General features: G+C 27.7%; 2 protein-coding genes across 5 annotated transcripts in view; one reads left to right on the top strand and one right to left on the bottom strand.

Moving 5' to 3' along the window:
- The window catches only part of LOC142319064 (uncharacterized), a 28,103-nt gene extending 8,540 nt beyond the window's left edge, over positions 1 to 19,563 (bottom strand). For 2 of the 4 annotated variants that reach the window (XM_075355920.1, XM_075355921.1), the window contains exons 1-3: positions 19,428 to 19,563; positions 14,784 to 14,904; positions 2,123 to 4,427 (exon numbers count right to left, since the gene is read on the bottom strand). In XM_075355920.1, coding sequence (XP_075212035.1) covers positions 2,123 to 4,427; positions 14,784 to 14,874 — 2,396 coding nt within the window. In that variant the 5' untranslated portion in view covers positions 14,875 to 14,904; positions 19,428 to 19,563. Of the gene's footprint in view, positions 1 to 2,122; positions 4,428 to 9,489; positions 9,609 to 14,602; positions 14,739 to 14,783; positions 14,905 to 19,427 lie in introns of those variants that run through there. The other 2 variants (XM_075355922.1, XM_075355923.1) reach the window with 2 other exon arrangements.
- The window catches only part of Cog4 (conserved oligomeric Golgi complex subunit 4), a 54,278-nt gene continuing 46,948 nt past the window's right edge, over positions 12,597 to 19,926 (top strand). The window contains exon 1 of the mRNA XM_075355924.1: positions 12,597 to 12,749. The gene's annotated coding sequence lies outside the window, so the exon portion shown is untranslated. The remainder of the gene's footprint in view (positions 12,750 to 19,926) is intronic.

The raw sequence follows: 19,926 nt of genomic DNA, 5'->3' as shown, positions 1-19,926 counted from the left end.
TGGCTTTTGTGTGCTATTAAGATAATTAACTTTCATTTTAATTATAATTATTTTACTGATTTAACTCATAATTTTGCTGTACAGGTTACAATTTTTTAGTCAATAAGTTAAAATTATTAATTAATATTGTGTATTATTAATAGTGGATAATATTGTGAGAATGGAAATATATAATGTTTCTGATACCATTAATATTCATCATCTGTGTTAATGATAAATCAACATTTTATATTCCTCATTAAATTTGAATAATATTGTCAATTCATGTTTGAAATTGTAAATAAATAAAAATAAATACAGAAACAACCCAGCCATACTATGAACACCATTATGATGCTATGAACACCACAATTGTGAAACAATGTACTGTTAGACTGATAAGTGTTGCAAACAGCAGATGATCCTGGAAAATTTTTAAGCCACCTCTTGAACATTTAAATAAATATGATTAACAATAACTTTATAAAACAATGAAAACTTATAGACATTTTTTTATAAATTCATTGTAGCAGGAAACCAGATAAATAATCATTTGTTGTTTTTTCCCTAAAAGCAATGCATAAATATCCATGCTTATTAATTTTAATTTTGTAAAAATAAATAACATTATAACACCTGTTTTGTGATTCTGCAGGTACCAGAATTGATGTAATAACGTTCCAGATATGTATTGATACAAGTCAGGTACCACACAGATACGAATTAAAATCTTTCAAAATTGTCCTGAAAGTGCTAGCACAACACCTCCTTCCATGTCTTTACTGGTTATCATTTTTGAATTTATACGATGCATATATACTGATTTTGTGTGTGACTGAATCAGTTGTATCGTCTCCACTACAACGTGAATAATTATTTAAAATAAATAAATTATTATTGTTTGTTTGCTTACATTTTTCATATTACGTTAAAGAATCTTTAAAAACAGCGGTATTTTCTTATTTCTAACATTCAACAATGGACAAGTAAAATAACTGTGATTTAACCCTTAAGTAACAACACAGGTTCTCACACAGAGAGTGCAGTTGGACCACAATTCTTCACTAGTATTAGTTTGGAGGTTGTTAATTGTAAACTAATGAGTGATGAGGTATTCATTATTTAATTTTTCATTATGATTTTTTTAGTTTTATATTCTGACATTATTAATATGTATTTTGTTTTCATAATTATTTGGAGTCATTTAATTTTTTTAGGCATTTATGGTTTAAGTGTACATTTCTGGATTTTACTGTAAGAAGTTTTTATTATTTCCATTAAATAATACAAATTAAGTAGTACGAAATTAATTATTTAAAAAATGGATAAACTTTGATCATTATTTCTTCTAAATCTAGAGTTTGTCGTAAAACTTAGTCATTTGCAATTAAACAAAAAAATAAATTATTATAAATTAATTCATTTAAAAAATTTCTTATTAACTCATAGAAATAATTAAATTAAAAATCTATCATTAGGATGTACTCAGTAAATTTTTATATACAAATTTTTCACTATTAATCAAGAAATATAATTACATTAAAAAAATGAATACATATACTACTATTAACTAAATATATTATATAATATAAAATATATATATATATATATAAGAAAACTGTAAAATCTTTTTAAACTTTGATAAATGGGTAGTATTTTAGTTGGTAGTAGGATTGCACGCATGTCCTACTCCAAGTTCAATACTATGTGTGCACCAGTGGGTGTGTACATAGTACTGAACTTGTTTGCTCTTTTGCTGGTGTCTTTTGTTCACTGGTCTTTTGTTTCAGGAATGGTCAGCTTGAAATTAAGACAAACAACCAACTGTAACTGTACTTGAAGTTTAATGTAAGACAGGATAATTCTGAATAAAAAATAATAATTGTAACTATTTTTACTGCTATAAAAATACTATAAAATTAAGTCAGTAATCTGTCTTCACTGTTGAAAAATTATAAAATATCTTGCACTTACTGTAAGTTTGATTTTAACTTCCTTTAACATGGATAATAGATTCATCATAATAAATAAGTGTAACTATTATTAAATTTTATCATTGACTTAACCAGTGAAAAATGTTACACTTATACAAAAATACATATTTTTTGTGTCTGTGTAACTAATAAAGAAATTTTCTACTTACTTTAATTTATTAATTTCTTGAATGATTGATCGTATTTTTTGTTTTTCTTGATTAACTCTTTGAATCCAATCAAGTTTCGGGGGGTGAATGGTAGGTACTGGTGTAGGAAAATCAACATCTTTCACACATGGTAAATTCTGGTGTAAAGTCTGATCAGTGGAATTATTTTGAAGCAAATTATTAATTTTTGTTATCGGTATATTATTATTCTCATTAGAAAAATGATCTTTTGGCTCATTATTCGTTTCAGTTTGCTGGTATTCATTTTCAATTCTTATTACTTCTGACATTGGTATACTATAAAAATCATCATTACACTTGATATATTCATCATAGTTTTCTTGTTTTGTCACAATCTTTTGTGATGAATTACTTTCATCTAATTCCCGTTGCATTTCAACAGAATTATCTTTGAACCCAGATAAATTTTCTTGGGACTGTTGATTACTTGAATGTATTGAAATTACATCTGGGTCATTAGAAGATTCTAAATTTCTTTCATCTGAAATTTCTAGATTATTTTCTTTAACTTGTGTATTATCTGAAATTGCATTTACATCTAGGTTTTCTGAAAAGTTCTCATTAATTTTATCTATTTCAACAATGTTTTTATTGTCATCTGTTAAAATATGCAAGCTATTTAACAAATCATTAGTATTTTCTTTGTTAGGTTTATTTACGTTGTATTTTTCCTTTTTATTATTTTTAACTGATATTTCTGTATCATCATTTATTTTATCATGATCCATCATATCTTTCTCACACCCATGTATAGTTGGTATAGATCTATGTTCATTATTAATTACATCAGAATATTTTTCTAATACTTCTGTCTCACAATCATAGTTCTTTATATCGTGTAGAGTTTCATTATCAGTTATTGATCCAATCTGAGAATTTTTAATTATTTCTTTAAGAGAGTTTTTTCTATTACTATCATTACTTGTTAGAATTTTATTTTGAATTGAATCTTTATCATCACCTTTAAAAGCCATATCTTGTGAGTTTAAAGTAAAATTTATTTTTGGTATACTTCCTTCATTCATACTACCATCATCTTCAGCTTCATTACTAATCAAAACTGTATCATTTAATTCTTCTTCAATGTTTTCACTAATTTGTTCTTCAAAGTCAATTTCTGGTGAATTTATTTTGAAGTCTGTTGTAATATTTTCATCATTTATTAAATCAATGTATACAATATTATGATTATTTTCATTTTTATTTGATATATCGTAATCTGAGGGTACACTTTTCAATTTTTGTGATGATTGCATCTCCTCAAATACATTATCTTTGATGGTAATTATTTCACTATCAGTTCTTAAATTTTTTTCATCTATCAAACTCCCACCAGCAATGTTTTCACTTTTATGTATATTATTGTTTTTTTCATTAATTAGAAGATTTTCATCTACTTTATCATTAATATTTTCTACCTTTTTTGCTGATTCATCAACTTCTGCAATTATTTTAATACATGATGAAATATTTACATCATCATTGTCTTTACTAATGATTAACAAATCATTCTGATTAGATGTTTTATCAAATTCAATTTTAGTTTCCTTAAAATTAATATCTAGAACTTCTGGTTCTGAATCGTCAGAATTAATAAAATATTCAAATTCATTTCTTGGAAATTGATGTGTTTCTTTTTCATTTTCATTTTCAGTCATTGTTTGATTTAAATAATTATTTTTACTTTTTAATTGACCTGTACAGTTATCATTATCAGCATCTATTATGACAGTTTCAGCATCCTGTAATGTAGCAACTGATGCATCAATACCAGATGAACCAGTCATCACTTCTTTTCTCAAATAGTCACTGCTGTCTTCTAAATTAGTATTATTAGATTTACAAATATAATTTTCTTCACTTTCCTGAATTTGTTCAACATTACTATTTGTCAATACGAATGAATCATCAATTTCGTTATTGTTTTCACTGTTTACAGTAGTGGAGGTAGTTTTGGATAAATGTGCCCATTTGTTTATTTCTTGCTTTGATTTTTTAGCTTTAAATACATTCATATTTTCTGAATTAATATTATTTAATTTATCTACTTGTTGAACATTATTTGTTTTTAATGGCGGTATCCAAATTTTTGAAATTGTTTTTAATTTTTTATCACTTTCATTATTACTTGCATTATTTAAATTAAATGTGTTGTTATTATGGTTATAATTTGTTTCTACATCAATGTCACCTTCTCTTGTGAATCTTGAAAATAAGCTTGTAGGCTCTGGTTTCAATTTTATTCTTTTAGTCATAATTTGTTTACTGCCTGGGCTGAATCTCTCTGAAAAGAAAAAGAAGCCGGATATAAATATTTAACATTGCACATTAACAATTTTGTGAAGGATTTTTACTATGACCTTCATTAGTGTAATGTTTATTAAAAGGGATTTCTATGTTTTCATTTACTAACTTCTCTTACTCATCCCATAAACAACTTTAGCTTCCAATTCCAGTGCCACTAGATATATGGAACTTAGATGAAGATGAAAATGTCGAATCTTGTGCTGACATATCAGGCGAGGGATCTCTTTCTTCATAGAGATCCAGCATTCTTAGAAAATAGATATACTGAACCCCATTTAATTAATCAGTCAGAATTAAATGATCTGGTTCATGATCTAAATTTATCAAAGAATCAAGCAGAAATACTGGCATCAAGACTGAAAGGTTGGAATTTTTTCACAACCAAACTCCAAAATAAGTGCTTTCTGCAACAGACAGTCAGAATTTGAACATTTCTTCTCTCAGTACGAAAACTTAGGATACTCTAATGGTGTGGACTCTTTACTGGAACCTTTACGACATATGCACCAACCTGACAAATGGTGACTTTTTATTGACTCGTCAAAGCTTAGTTTGAAAGCTGGTTTACTTCACATTGGAAATAAATAGCCATCAATACCATTAGCATACGCTGTTTAAATGAAGGAGACTTATGAAAATATGAAACTTTTATTGAGCAGAATGCAGTAAAGGAAATATTTATGGGATATCTGTGGAGATCTGGAAGTAATAGTGCTTTTACTTGGACACACTAAGTTCTGTTGCTTTTTGTGTGAGTGGGTTAGCAGGGATAGGGAAAATCATTACATAAAAGAGCAGTGGGCAAAGAGGAATGTTGTTAGTTAGGCATTAGTAAAACCAGAAAAGTTTATCTTTTTTCCACCACTACACATTAAGCTAGATTTATTCAAAATATTTGTTAAAGCAATGTATCATAATGATGCAGGGTTTCAGTTTCTAAAAAACAAATTCCCTTTTTGATGGAATATTTGTTAGACCACAAATAAGAAAATTAATGAGTGATCCAGCATTTGAAAAATGTTTGAATCAATTGGAGGTTGCTACATGGAAATCATTTCAAACTGTAAAAATCTTTCTTGGAAACCATAAGGCCAGTAACTACGGAGAACTTGTGAGTGAACTCTTCAAAACTACAAAGAACTTGGGTGTAACATGTCACTCAAAATTCATTTCTTACATTCACATTTGGATTTTTTCCCTAACAACTTCGATGCTATCAGTGATGAACATGGAGAATGCTTTCACCAGGAGATATCTAAAATGGAAACACAATACAAGGGAAAATGGAATCCAAAAATGTTAGCTGATTACTGTTGGAATAAAGAGGGAATTACCTACAACAAATTACAGTAGAAAATCCAGAAGAAATAGATTTTAGGTGAGTACAAAATGCATGTACTGTAGTGTCATATTACGCTCACCACACATTTTTTGTTTCAAAAGAAATTTCAATTACCAAAAAACTGAGCTTGATAGAAGAAATCTATTAACATATATGAAATCAGCATAAAAAATATTATAAGAATCAGTGATTCACTCTCATTTAAAAAGAATTACAGAAACTACATGACAAAAGGTATTCACAAATATAATTAAAAAAGTAAAAGTTTGTGTGGAGGAAGGTGTAAAACATCTTCAATAATTAAATTAAAAAAATAAGTAGAATATATTAAAATAAGTAAATATTTTATTAATATTATTAACTACTGTTTATATACTACTTTTGGCTTGCTTTGTCGCTTTATATGGAAGTGAAACTTGGACAATCGGAGTACCTGAGAAGAAAAGCTTTTGAAATGTGGTGCTACAGGAGAATGTTAAAAATCAGATGGGTGGATAAAGTGACAAATGAAGAGGTATTGCGGCAAATAGATGCAGAAAGAAGCATTTGGAAAAATATTGTTAAAAGAAGAGACAGACTTATAGGCCACATACTAAGGCATCCTGGAATAGTCGCTTTAATATTGGAAGGACAGGTAGAAGGAAAAAATTGTGTAGGCAGGCCACGTTTGGAATATGTAAAACAAATTGTTAGGGATGTAGGATGTAGAGGGTATACTGAAATGAAACGACTAGCACTAGATAGGGAATCTTGGAGAGCTGCATCAAACCAGTCAAATGACTGAAGACAAAAAAAAAAAAAAAAAAAACATCATTATATTTCAGAAGAAACCCATCTGCAATTGTATACAATTGTGTAGAGTAGTGTAATCATTTATTTATATACCATTTGTTTAAAAGTGATAAATTAACACATTTCCCTGAGATTGTGTATAAGAAGTTTCAAAATAATGATGTAGCAAATTAAATAATGATTCATAATGATGTAGCAAATTGAATAACCAACTCTTAACACATTTGTGCTTAAACCTAAGAGAGTGATTCACTGACATTGTAATGGCTATGAAATCATCTTGGGGTGAAGGTCATGCGACTCCTCATCTTGCCTCCCCACCAGTCGTATTCTGCAGCAGCGGGAGCGTGTACGACCAGTACATCAACACATTCATCATTAAGGGCAAACGTGTACTATGCGGCTGCGGCCACGGCCAGCAAGGTGGAGGCCGCGCCTCGGCCGTCCAGTCGCAAGATGGATATCACCAAGATAGCTGCAGTTGTGTATTTATGTAATTACTTGATACGGGAAAGAAAAAGGTACTGGGTACTTCCCTTTTGAAAAAGTCGTTTTTCAAAAGGCATATTTTATAATTTTATTTGTGATCTACGTCAACAAAAAAAAAAAAATGTTCAATTTCACAAGAAATTGTCAGTCAAGATTTTTGATGATGTATTAAATAAAATTGCATACAAAATAAGAGGTAAACACATCATTGCGTCTGTCAATCGGAAAGTTTTGTTGGAATACTCATGGGAAGACAGATCCCATAAACTTGATCTTTCTTTAACTTCAGAGATTAATTTTTCTGTATCGAATCAATTTCCGACATTATATCAACATATTAAAAAAGAGTCAAGGAAAATAGAATTTTTTGGAAAATATACGTTTGCAGTTTTTTGCTAAATTACTCACTAAAATTACAATTTAATACAATTTTGCATGCGTTTGCAGAAAACTGAACAAGTCGCTGTCTAATCGCATACTGGCCGACTGGGGTGCGCGTTGTCCCATTACAATTAATACAAATTTTGGCCGCAAGAGTTAGTCGTGGCGGCCACAACGACAAAACTGGCCGCAGCGGCCAGTTTTGATTTAATTCTTATTTTTTACTTTTTTGAGGGTTTTTCTAATTTGTTTCCTTTTTTATTAATGTTAATATTAATATTAGTTAAATAAAAGCTTTTTTAAAAAATAATTTTTTATATGTAATCAAATATATTTTTGTAATTTTTTTTTGTATTTTTTTATATTGTTATTAAATAACAGTCGCATACAAAGACAAATATTTTGTTAAATATAAACTGGCATAATTATCAATTTTATTATTCAGTTTAATTGTTATTTTATATAGTTTATGTTTACTAAATAATTACTACTTAATAATTAAAGTATTAACTAAAATTGACTTTAAATATATTAAAAACAAAAAAATGATTCTTAATAAATTTGGGAGCTATCCATCAGGGAATCGGTAATAAGTTATTTTAGTAACATCATTCTTTAACAAAATAGATTTTAAGCAATAAAAATTTGAAGTTGAGAAACATTTTTTTTTATTTTTGGGGCTCCCATATTCAAGGGGAAGTATTCAGGTAAAATTAATTTTTAAGAAAATAATCCTTAAAGTGGTGATAATAAATTTAAAAAAAGAACTTAAAATTGTTTAAAAAATACAAAGATCAGCCATAATTCTAAATAAACAAAGTTGAAACTTTTTAGGAAGGGGTGAAAATTTTTGGTTAAATTTTTACTTTTCAAGAAATACATTAGAGTAGGGCTAACAAAGTACTAAGATTTCTACATTTTAAATACTATAGGCAACTTGCGAGAAAGATTTAAAATTGAAATAGATTAAAAAATATATTTTTTGTTACCATAGACCGTTGGACTGGAATGGGCAAAACATTTTTATAGTGGTTTGAAGGGCTGTTAATGTAGAAATATCAATTCAAAAAAACTCTCATTAACTCTTTTTCTTAAGTAATATATAGATAAAAGAAAAAAAAATATATAATCACTTTTTGGAAAGAGAATGAATATTAAATAAAAACTCTTTTTTTACATTTTTTTTGTCGATTTGTAAACTTCCCCGTTATACTCGTAGGCATAGCTGCAGCATATTTCGATTGCTATAGCCGGGAAGGTAAAATACTAAATAAAAACAATTATGAAAGACTTAGTTCATATAAAAGCGTTTAACAGGGTGATTCAAATGTGGTTATTTATGATTAATAACTGTAAATAATTAAATTTTATAATAAATCGATAATTTTAGAGAAAAATAAACTACTTTTTTTTAGTTTTCTACATATAAGCTCTCTTGTTCAATTTACAGAATTTCTAACCGCTAACCTTTACTTATTTAAATTTACCAATTATTCTAGACTAAATCAAATAAAATGTGACATAAAGGCAGATAAATAAATTTAAGAATGAGAAGTATAATTTTATTTGTACCCGAAAAACCTTCTTTCTTTATCTTATCTCTAGATAAACATACAATATTTGTTTTATTTTAAAGACCCATTATACAAGTTTCAGAGAGAATAAAGAATTAATTATTTGTAATTATTATTTTTAATCATTAATACTAATAAAATTAGTAATACTAATCATTATAATTTTTTCTGTCGGTAAATTAACATTACGACGAATTTACTTTTTCTGAATTCACTCGATCTTTGCTTTTTTAATAGTAATACATAATCGTATAACTATCGGCACGTAACTTGGTACAAAAAACTACTAGCATTCAGCAAACATTTGGCACGGTACTAGGCCGACTGAAAACATTGTCAGTTTAATATAGATGATACTTTTAACCGTGCATACATAGGATGCTATTTAATTAAAACTAGTTTGGTATCCAAAATAATGTTATTATTTTAAAGCACTTTAATTAATTATTTTTTCTACTCACTTTATTGTTGTAGCTTGAAAATTCCGAACTCGCTGTCGTCGGTAGATTCTAAAGAGCTAGTGTCCGATTCTGAATTCGCTAACTAAAGAACGTCCGATATGTTAAAAGTTGTATTTCTGTTAGCTACTTGCCCTTTCACTTAACTCCAAATCATTTCAACGGCATTTAAGTCAGGGTGATAAGGTGGTAACCGTAGAACTGTGACCATAATTTTCGAAAATGGCATCTATTAGACATTTATTTTGATTATCTTTGTGTAATTTTATATCATATAATTCAGTCTTCGTCATAGCACGAGAACAGTTAATTAGTTGTTCGGTTAACCATTTTATCATATCGCTTTTTAAAGAGTTAGAAGTTTTTGCAGAACATTGTAATACGATGGATTATCTAGTACAATGACCGACCGAAGTGGCAAGTTAGGAATAAACTTCTCTTGGGATACTGGTGTTTTCAAACCTTCATGAAGGTTTGTTGTGTCTACCTACGATTTTGGTGTCACATGACTACTGTAAATGTAGGTTTCATCTGTGTATACAATCGGTTTTCCTTCTTCGCGAAACAGGGAAATTTGTCGTACAAATTTCATTCTTTGCATTTTAATGTCATGTCGTTCTATCGGTATTTTTCTGTTGTCTTCTGCTTTTTTCCATCTAAATTCCATTTTACGTAACATTCTTCTTAAAGATCTTTCTCTCCCTTTGAAATTAACTTCATCGCGGGCTTTTTGCATAATTCTCTTCACAGTAGGAACCTGTTACATAAAATTTATTTATTAAACGCCTGAAAGCATCCGCGTCAAACGAATGTAAACTGCACACAGCACCGGGGCAATTTACACATTTTCTCGGTGAAACGAACACGGATGGTTTCTTAGTTTCATTTGATTTCCCTTCTGCTATAATTCTTTAGACCGTTCGTTTTGATACTTTTGTCGTTTGAACAACGTATTCAGCATTTCAGTTTTCCTCGCTATTCCGGTTTCGGCATTGTTTTGTAAAAATAAATTGTAAACATTGAATATAATTTCCCTCACCTGACTATAAACTACTGCACCTTTTCCTCGTAACTTGGGCATTTTAAAAGAGAATAACTTAATGGAAATATTAAAAAATTTACATGACTGAATTTATGACAAAGCCTTAAATGAAAAACAACACAAGAAATAGTAAAAATAAATCGCTAACAGCTACTCACTTCTATTCATTAAGAAAAATATACACTGCAATAAATGTTTCTATAATAACCACTTCTAGAAAATTACAAGCGATGTGTAACATGATTCTTCACAGCGCAATCATTAGAGTAGATTAAAAATAAGTAAATTAAATTCTTAGAATTGCGTGTTGTGTTTACAACTTTTCATAAACAGCATATAGTCATGCACGATTAACGAATGATTCTACTATTTTAGTTGCTATACAACAGGAAGTAGGCCTAGTTCACAACATAATTATATAATTTAGAATAAAACTCAACAATTAGATACGCTACAGCAAGTTTATGAAACCTGTTTTTTTATATATTACCATACCACAACAGACATATAAAAATGACAATGTTTTTATTTTGTTTGTAACAGAGGCCAATGTATGTAAAATGTAAGTGGCCAATGTATGGTACATAGGATTCACCCCCTTTCAAACATTAAAATCCAGTTTTTATTTGAAAAACTTTAATTGAATTAAATCTCATATTTCTGACTTTAACTAAGGTAAAGATGGTCGGAATTCCATGTATTCAAATTAGACATTACATTTTATTATGAATACAAGATAAATAGACATTTTATAAAATTTGTAATTATACTATGTTGTTGTAATACGTAAGAATTAACCTATACGATTTAGATAAATGTTTCCTATATTTTTAAAAGTTTTATTTTCACGAGATCCCTGCCAAAAGTATTTCTCCAACAATGTAGATATTAAAATAAAAATATCTGGTTTAATCGTAAACATGATGTATGATGATTAGGCTAGGTGACCGACCTATATAAGCTTCTAAGCAATTTCCATTCGTTTACGAAAATAAAATAACAATAGAGAAATTTGTTTTACATTTGAATAAAATAATAGTTTATTCATACACATAAATAAAGAATACCGATACATTTTTAAATTATGCCTGAAAAAACCAACAACATTAAAATTTTAGATTTAATTTATTTTAAGATTTTTTTATCGCATAAATTATTCCTATGTGTCCAAATGTTATAATTTTTCCTCTTTCATTTGTAATAATATGTTAAATAATCCAAATCCTGGTAAATTAAAATATAAATTTCTGGATGGCCAAAATATCAGAATAAGTCTTGATAAAGAATTGGGTCTCCCCCTTCTGTTGGATCAAAAAATGATGTATTTAAGTTTCGGCCTGTTAATAATATTGTAATAGCTCCTGCTAATACTGGTAATGAAACTTATGAAAAAAAATGGTTTTAAAATGGAACTTTTACCTTTTTAAAAAATAGAATTTTACCAGTTTATAAGGTTATTGGACGGAATGTTTAAAACTGATTCAGTAAATTATTATGTAAATATCTATAATTTTTTACTTATTTCATTCCGTAGTTACATAAAAACAATCTACATGAAGGATGTCTGAGAGAAAATATTACTTTAAGTCATTAAGATGGGTCAAAGGATCGAATTGCTTTGATGATATACCAGATTTGAATACAAACAGTTGAAAATGACTAAGAAATAGCTATCTGTTTTGACGTATATGTCTAAATAATATATTTTTAAAAAATAATAATAACTATGTATTAAATAATTATACAACGATAACTACTATCAACAAACATAATTTTTAATTAGGCTCTAAAAATGTTCATTATCGAAGAAAAATGATTTTAAATTTATTTAGTTTTATTTTCCTGTTCCATTTTCCCGAATAATTGAACATATAGTATTTGTGATATTTATTACTACCATTAATCTGATCCGGGGATTACATAATACGGAAGAACGTAAATTCCAGAGTGTAACAAGACTTTTAATCTGTGTTGACCTTGGATTTTACTTTTAATGTCAAGTAATCTAAAATAACAAGAAATTTGAGCACCCTTTACCAAAATCTGGCACAATTCCAGACAATTAACCAAGTTTTATCCGTGCTGCGGTAAGAAACACGTATTTTGGCGTGTTAAATTTAACACTAATTTCAGTGATCCTAAGAAAAACTATGCAGTGAAAATAATGAGATCTTTCCCATTGAAGGAGTGCATGGCTCAAATATTTTTCTATAGAAGTCAGGTATTAAAATAATTCGACCGTAAACAGTAATTACTGAATTTATTCCGCTGTTTTTAAGTACCTTTAATAATTATCGTATTTAGTTTACTTTTGTTGTATAGTGATAATTTGTGTATTTCACGTTACTTAGACGAGGTTAACGAGCAAAGCAAACGTAGGTTATGTTCGGTTTAAGTGTGCTGATCCGTGTGTTGACGATTCGTACGTATAACCAAAATGAAAAGGTTTAAGCCGTGCAGTCCTATATAGGAAAAGGTCCAAATAATATTATATTTCATACTTTAAATGATGGTATACAATAATTATTATTTTTTTGGCGGAGGGTAGGTGGAAATGCATTTACGCACGAATTGCCGGGCTCACGCTAGTGTCTCATCAAACCACCTTTCTTCCAGGACTCAGCCCGGGACATTTTTACACATTACTTCAGGCCAACTCTTCCTACCGCAGTGATGAAAATAGAAATATAATCAGAAAAATTCAGAATAAAAAAGCTAACAGGCAGTTGTTTATTGTGAGAAAAGAATTGATTAAAACAATGATAGAACTATCAGTAGGCGGTACAATAAACAGACGGAAAATAGTATAAATAGACCATATAAAAGAAATGAGAGCTATAAGGATTTCAAAAGTTTTGTTGAGAATAGAGGAAAACAGAGGACAGGGTTCAAGGTACCTACCTCAGGACAGATAACCACTTGACATACTGTGTGTATATATATATATATATATATATACATATATAAAGAAATAAAGGTTGCTCAAAACAAATGTTTTAACTTAGGAAGAAGAGTAATCACCAACTTTATTAAACAAACCTTTTATAAATACCCTTCTAAAGATAAAACAATCATTTTAGCATCCTGTACTTCTTTATATATATTATCAACTGGTTATCTATCTTGAGGGAGGTCCCTTGCACCATGTCCTTATCCATTTTCCTATATTCTCAACAAAATTGAGTGTGTAAATATATATATATATATATTTATATATATACACACACACACATACACAATAAAATAAAATGTAATTGCTGTGTTATATATATTGTTTAAAAAAATCAATCAAGTTCCTTTGTATATTATACATTTTACAAAAATCAGAATCAAAATTAATACAGCAGCCCATCTAAGTTTTATCATGCACAATTATAACAAACTGAAAGTTATTTAGAAATATTTTTAACATTAATGGTAATAAATATAATAATTAACTGGAATTCTAATTTAAACTTAAAATAACTAACAACCAAGTAATTTATCAAAAGGAAAACTTATTTAAACTACTACAATATTAACAGAAATTTAAAACCATTATGTTTGCTAAATTTATCTTATTTTCTTAATCTCATGAGTCAAGGTAATTTATGAATCAAAAGAATTCTTTCAATTGGTAATCTCTGTTCTTTTACTCTGTTTGGAGATTTGTTTATGAATATACTGACTTCTATGAATCGACCTTAAGTTAGTACATAAAAACATGTTATCAACTTTAGTTTATTAATATTAGGAATATTTTTTTGGAGGCACCTGTATCACCAGTTTATTTTATTTACAGTATTTTAAAATTATATGTTGCATAATATTAATTAATTAAATAAAATAAGCATATTTGATATGATTATAATGTTTTATAAAATGTTAAAAATTTGATGAATAACCCTAAATTAGGTAAACAATCATTCATTCAGTAATAACATTGTTATTGCTTATTTTTTAATTTTTATGAAATATTGTGCTTACAGTTTGACAATAATTCATTAAACAATAAAAATTTGTAAATATAATATCTTTCTAATTGCTTTATTTCATGAATCTTATTATTTATTTTTAGAATTTAAGATTATTTACCTCATTTATTACGTTGTGTTTGTTTGCTCTATACACTGTACACATTGTAACAGTTACACTGTTTGTTTACTGAATTAGATATTTTTAAAGACAATATTATAATATATGCAAATTATTAACATAAGACATTGATTATTATAAATAGTAGTGTAAGGTTTTAATTTAAAAGATTTTATCTTACTTCTTTTTATGTCAGCATTTGTTATGATTGATCTCATAGTCTGAGATAAACGCTGAAGAGCTGATTTTTTCATTTCAGATTTTCTTGACATTTTTTTATATAAGCAGCCAACTATTTTCAACTAAAACAAAAAGTATCATGTTTATAAAAATATTCAAAACAAAATCCAAAAATCTGTTAAGATTTTTTGGTTGACACAATAATAATATTAAAACAATGTAAACCAAGTTTGATTATTAAAATTATTAAAACAATTGAGTTTTATTTAATTAATATAAATATTATTTTTTAATAAAATGTTAATATACAGTTAAAGTAATTAAATTATGATGACAAACTGAACTATATTTTCCTTAACTGAAATTTTTTTTTTTATAGTCAAAGTGATAGCTGATGTCTATTCTGGTGAATTTTTGTACAAAGAAACATTAACATACATATTTAGGGTGTAACCTTAAAGTGGATTAGATTGAAATTGAGTCTGTTCACTTTGTGAAACATTGTTAACCATTTTGTTACTTCATAACATATGCTAGAAAATTCATTTCTTATCAGTCATAAAAAATAAATAAAAAACAGTGTACTAGTTAATTGAACACCAGCCTGTTACTGTAAAAATAAATAATATTTATTTTGAGCACTTGTGTAGAATATTTAGGTTATTGTTCTTGTTAGCGTGTACTCTAGTATGGAGTACTTAATAATAGTATTTTTATTGATCAATTAGTTATAAATTTGATACTGAAAGCATAGTAAAATAAATAAAAATTATTGTGCAATTTTTTTAAAAAAAATGAAAGCAAAGTATTACCATTAAGAAGTGGCTTTTTGCCTCAAAGAGTGTGATTATATTTGCACAGAACAAGAAACTATTAAGCTGAATGTCAACAAAATTACAATTAAATAGTTAAAACAAAATGTTTAATAGAATTTAAAAGTGTAATTGTAAATCAATATCAATTTCATTTGCTGAATAGAAAGGTTTTTTAGAAACCATTAATCACTTATTTTCAAACTCTTTATAGTCGCTTGCTTATACTGGAAGCTGATTATACAGAATGATTTACGCAGTATTATCACTGTTTTCTGATCTCATTCTATTTGCAAAAATAATGAAAACGTTCATACAAAACATTGGTCTGCAAACACTCCATTAGTGAGTTACGGCTAGTGAAATATTTTGCCCTGACTCTTTGGCAAAATATGAAATATGAAATAAAACCATACTGAAATTCTAGGAATCCAAATTTATTATCAAAACTTATGGAGATTTTAATTCTGAGAAAATTATGCAAAATAGCCCAATAAAAAACGAGTTCAAGAGATTTGATATTATTTAAGTGTTGTTACTAATACCTATAGTATGAAAACTTTTAAATTTTATCACCTACAGAAAATGAAATTAACATACTATTGATGCATTTATTAAAGTTAACGTAAATTTTCGAAAATGTGTCCTATTTCAATATTAGGCTGCACGCTTTCAGACTGCTAGTGTTCCTCTCCACAATTCTGCATGACTTTCCTTAATTTGTGTAGTGGCATATGTAATACAAGGAACCAACTCTTCATGCATATCAAATTTTTTTGTACATAATGCTTTCATCCAATCCCCACATCCAAAAATCTAACTGTGTTATATCAGGTGATCTTGATTGTCAGGAGTGTGGCTGTGATAGCCAATCAATCGCTCTGGAAATTGCTCATTTAAATTGGCCTATAAGACATGTGAGAAGTGGGGAGTCGCATCATTATGCTAAAAATACATGCATTATCTTGATGCAAATGAACATTTTCTAATAGCAGGGCAATTGATCCTTAAGGAATGCCAAATAAATGTTGTTAAATAGATGTCCTGAAAGAATGAATGGTCCAGTTAGCTGATTCTAACCTGGACTATACCACACACTGGCGCTAAATTGGTGTTGAAAATTATATTCACTATTGTGTGTGGATTAACTTCTGCCCAAGTGTGTTAGTTGCAAAGGTTACTGATACCTTCCTGAGTAACTGAACCGCTTCAGTAAATAAAATGAACCTGTGTAATCTGTGGTTCATATTCAACCAGTTGCAATATTGCAAATGAAACGGAGGATCTCTTGATTGAAGATTTTGTACTTATTGATTACGGTAAGGATAAAGTTTGTTATTACGAAGTGTCCTCCACACAATAGACTAAGAAATCCAAACCACCAGGAAAGGCATCATTTACTAAAACACAGACAGCATTGAGTAGCCTCGATAATGGTTTCATCAATATTAGCATCATGATGAGCAGAACAGTCGTGGTGAGCACTAATGCTAGGAAGTGTATCTGTAGCATGTGGAATGTTCCACTAATTGTTTACAGTTAGGAAAACATCTTTGATATTCTGCAGTTGAATTTCCATCAGAATCCCCAAGATAAATACCATGTCAGCGCATTGCTCGACTGTAAATTACAAAAGCACTGCTGCAGTATGCCACCAATTAAAACACACACTCACTTAATTAAACTCTTCTGCATTGGCAACAAGTCACTGCAGTAAGCAGAACATGCAATCTGCTGATGACATGACATAAAATGCATGGTTGGCCAACTGATTTTTTGTGTTACCAACTTATAAAATCATAATTTCTCAGATTTTCAATTTGGCAGCGAATGCAAGAAAGATGCATAAAGTTTATTGTCTGAATGATGAATGGCATTAGTACTTTTTTTTGTCTTTTATTTTATTACTACTTTATTTATATTTATATTAATGTATTTATAAATAAATATATATATATATATATATATATATATATATATATATATAATTTATATTTTTAATTATTTATATTACTTTTTAAAAGCACTATCTCCTTTAAAAAGAATACACAGGGTTACTATGTTCATCTTTATAAAAGGCCACTGTTTGTTCTGTTTGATAAGTATTAAAGTATAAGAGATCATTTATTTGCCATAAAATTGGTTGTAATTTTGGTTTTGTCAAATTATCACACATCAGTATAATTTTTTTTTTGGGATTCTAGAATAAAATTATGGTATTACTAGTACTACTACTACTATTGTTGTTATTTTTACTTATTTTGTGTTGGTGTGAGTCAATGAATGAGTTATATCAGTTAGTGTGTGTTAGATACTTACGTTCTTTATAATGATGTGAATAAGTGTCTGTCACTTGTGGTTTTCTGTATATTTTGAAATTGAGTATTACTTTTTATGATGGTGAAATAAAAAAAGTTTATTTGTTTACTGAACTTTATTTGTTGGTGTATCTTCTACTCACAAGTCTAAACTGTCACTGAGTCTTTGTTCATGGAACTTTCAGTATTAAGATTTGTGTGATCAGTGTTATCTGTGTAAGATGCAGCTTTCAATATAAAGATACAATGAACACATAAAAGTATTCCTGGTAGAAACAGTGAACGTTTTTCAACCACACTATAAAAATAAATAACAAATATACCAAAATTACCAACACCCTACATATAAAAAGGACCACATGTGACATCAGACAACCAAGAAATATTAAAATCAATAGATACATTTACTACACCCATTTAATACATATTTTGTCTATATCCTAAATATGTGTCTGTCTAACAAGAAAAAATACTGAACACTAAAAATCAGCTGTTACCTAGTGCAAAAAACCCGTTCATTAAAGATTATTATGAGATGACTAAAAGTCTTGACATTAGTTAAAAAATCTTTCTTTTTAAAGTAAATACATTCAGTTTTTCATTAAAAACAACAAACTGTTATGAATAATGACTGTTACAAACAGTAGTGAAAGAAATTTTAAAATTATTAATTTCTTTTTGTTGTTTTTAACCACACAGTCTTTGTAAAGCTCTAATATAATGATTACCTAGAGGACAAAGTTAAAATCTCACTGTTTAAAAAAAAAATTTACATTTAGAAAAGTTATGTCTTTGAGGTATTTATTAAAAAAAAATATGAATCTCATTCCTGTAAATGAATCTTTTGTTTATATTTACTGAAAACTGATAAAAAGGATACTAAACTAAATTAAATTATTAAAGGCAAAATAAATTTAAAAAAATTAATGTAATAATGATGAAGAGTAAACAATAAATGGCATAAAAGAAAGTATGGTACAGTGTTTGAATGGTCACCTTGGTAAAAATGGAAATACTTTTAAAAATCAGTTCAAAGAATTAAAAATAGTTATTTTAAAATTCATTAAAGGTGTGATATTATTTATTGATAAAGCATAAACAAATTTTAATTTGTTTATGCTTTATCAATAATGTATGCTAAGGGTAATTTTTAAGAAATTAATAAAAACGATGAAATATAAGTAATTAGTATAGTATTATTAATTATCTTTTTTGATAAGAACTATACTAGTCATTACTTGTGTATAACAATTACACATGAAATTTGTAGCAGTAATTGTATATTATAAGACAAAGTACAATGAAAAAAACAATCATTAATTCAATATGGCTAAATGTTTGTTTTCTTTTTTAAATAATGTAATGATAATAAAACGACAACTGTTTTAAAATCTTTTTGCCTATATCTGATAAATCTATTTTGTCATAATGCAGCAATTAACTATTTTAAAACCTCAATTAAATTGACAACATGAAAAATTGCAACTTATTGTAATATAGTCGATTCACACTTACAAAAACTGTATTTCTGTAATACTTTTTTTTACGGTTTTTTAAACAAATTTAAATTATATCTTTTTAATATCTATTATATATTTAAATAAATTGAAGAGTATGCAAAAACAATTCTATGAATAGCGCCGCAATTCACTGTTAACTGTATCACAATTTCGTTGTAGTTCGTATTTCACCTCTATTTTAAATACGTTCTAAAATGTTGTAAAAGAAATTTGTTTGTTTGTTTGTTTTTAATTGGAAAATCTTTGGTTTGTTATTTTAAGAAGAAAATAATTATAGATTAAAAAAGAATGAAAATTCTGTGCTGTTATCTACTGCAAATAATAAACGATATGTTAACGGCATTATGAAAAAATTACTGTTAGTTTTATAAATTAAAATGCAGGAAGTACAATGGAATTTTAACTACACTAATACAATTTTTAATGAATGTAACTGCTTTTCTTAATACTTCTTACTTTAGTCTTTTGAATGTATTCAATTTATGTTTAATATT

The sequence above is a fragment of the Lycorma delicatula genome, chromosome 2 (assembly GCF_047948215.1).
Source record: "Lycorma delicatula isolate Av1 chromosome 2, ASM4794821v1, whole genome shotgun sequence".
Lineage (NCBI taxonomy): Eukaryota > Metazoa > Arthropoda > Insecta > Hemiptera > Fulgoridae > Lycorma > Lycorma delicatula.
The sequence above is the reverse complement of the archived record's forward strand: the minus strand, read 5'-3'. Positions and strand labels throughout refer to the sequence as shown.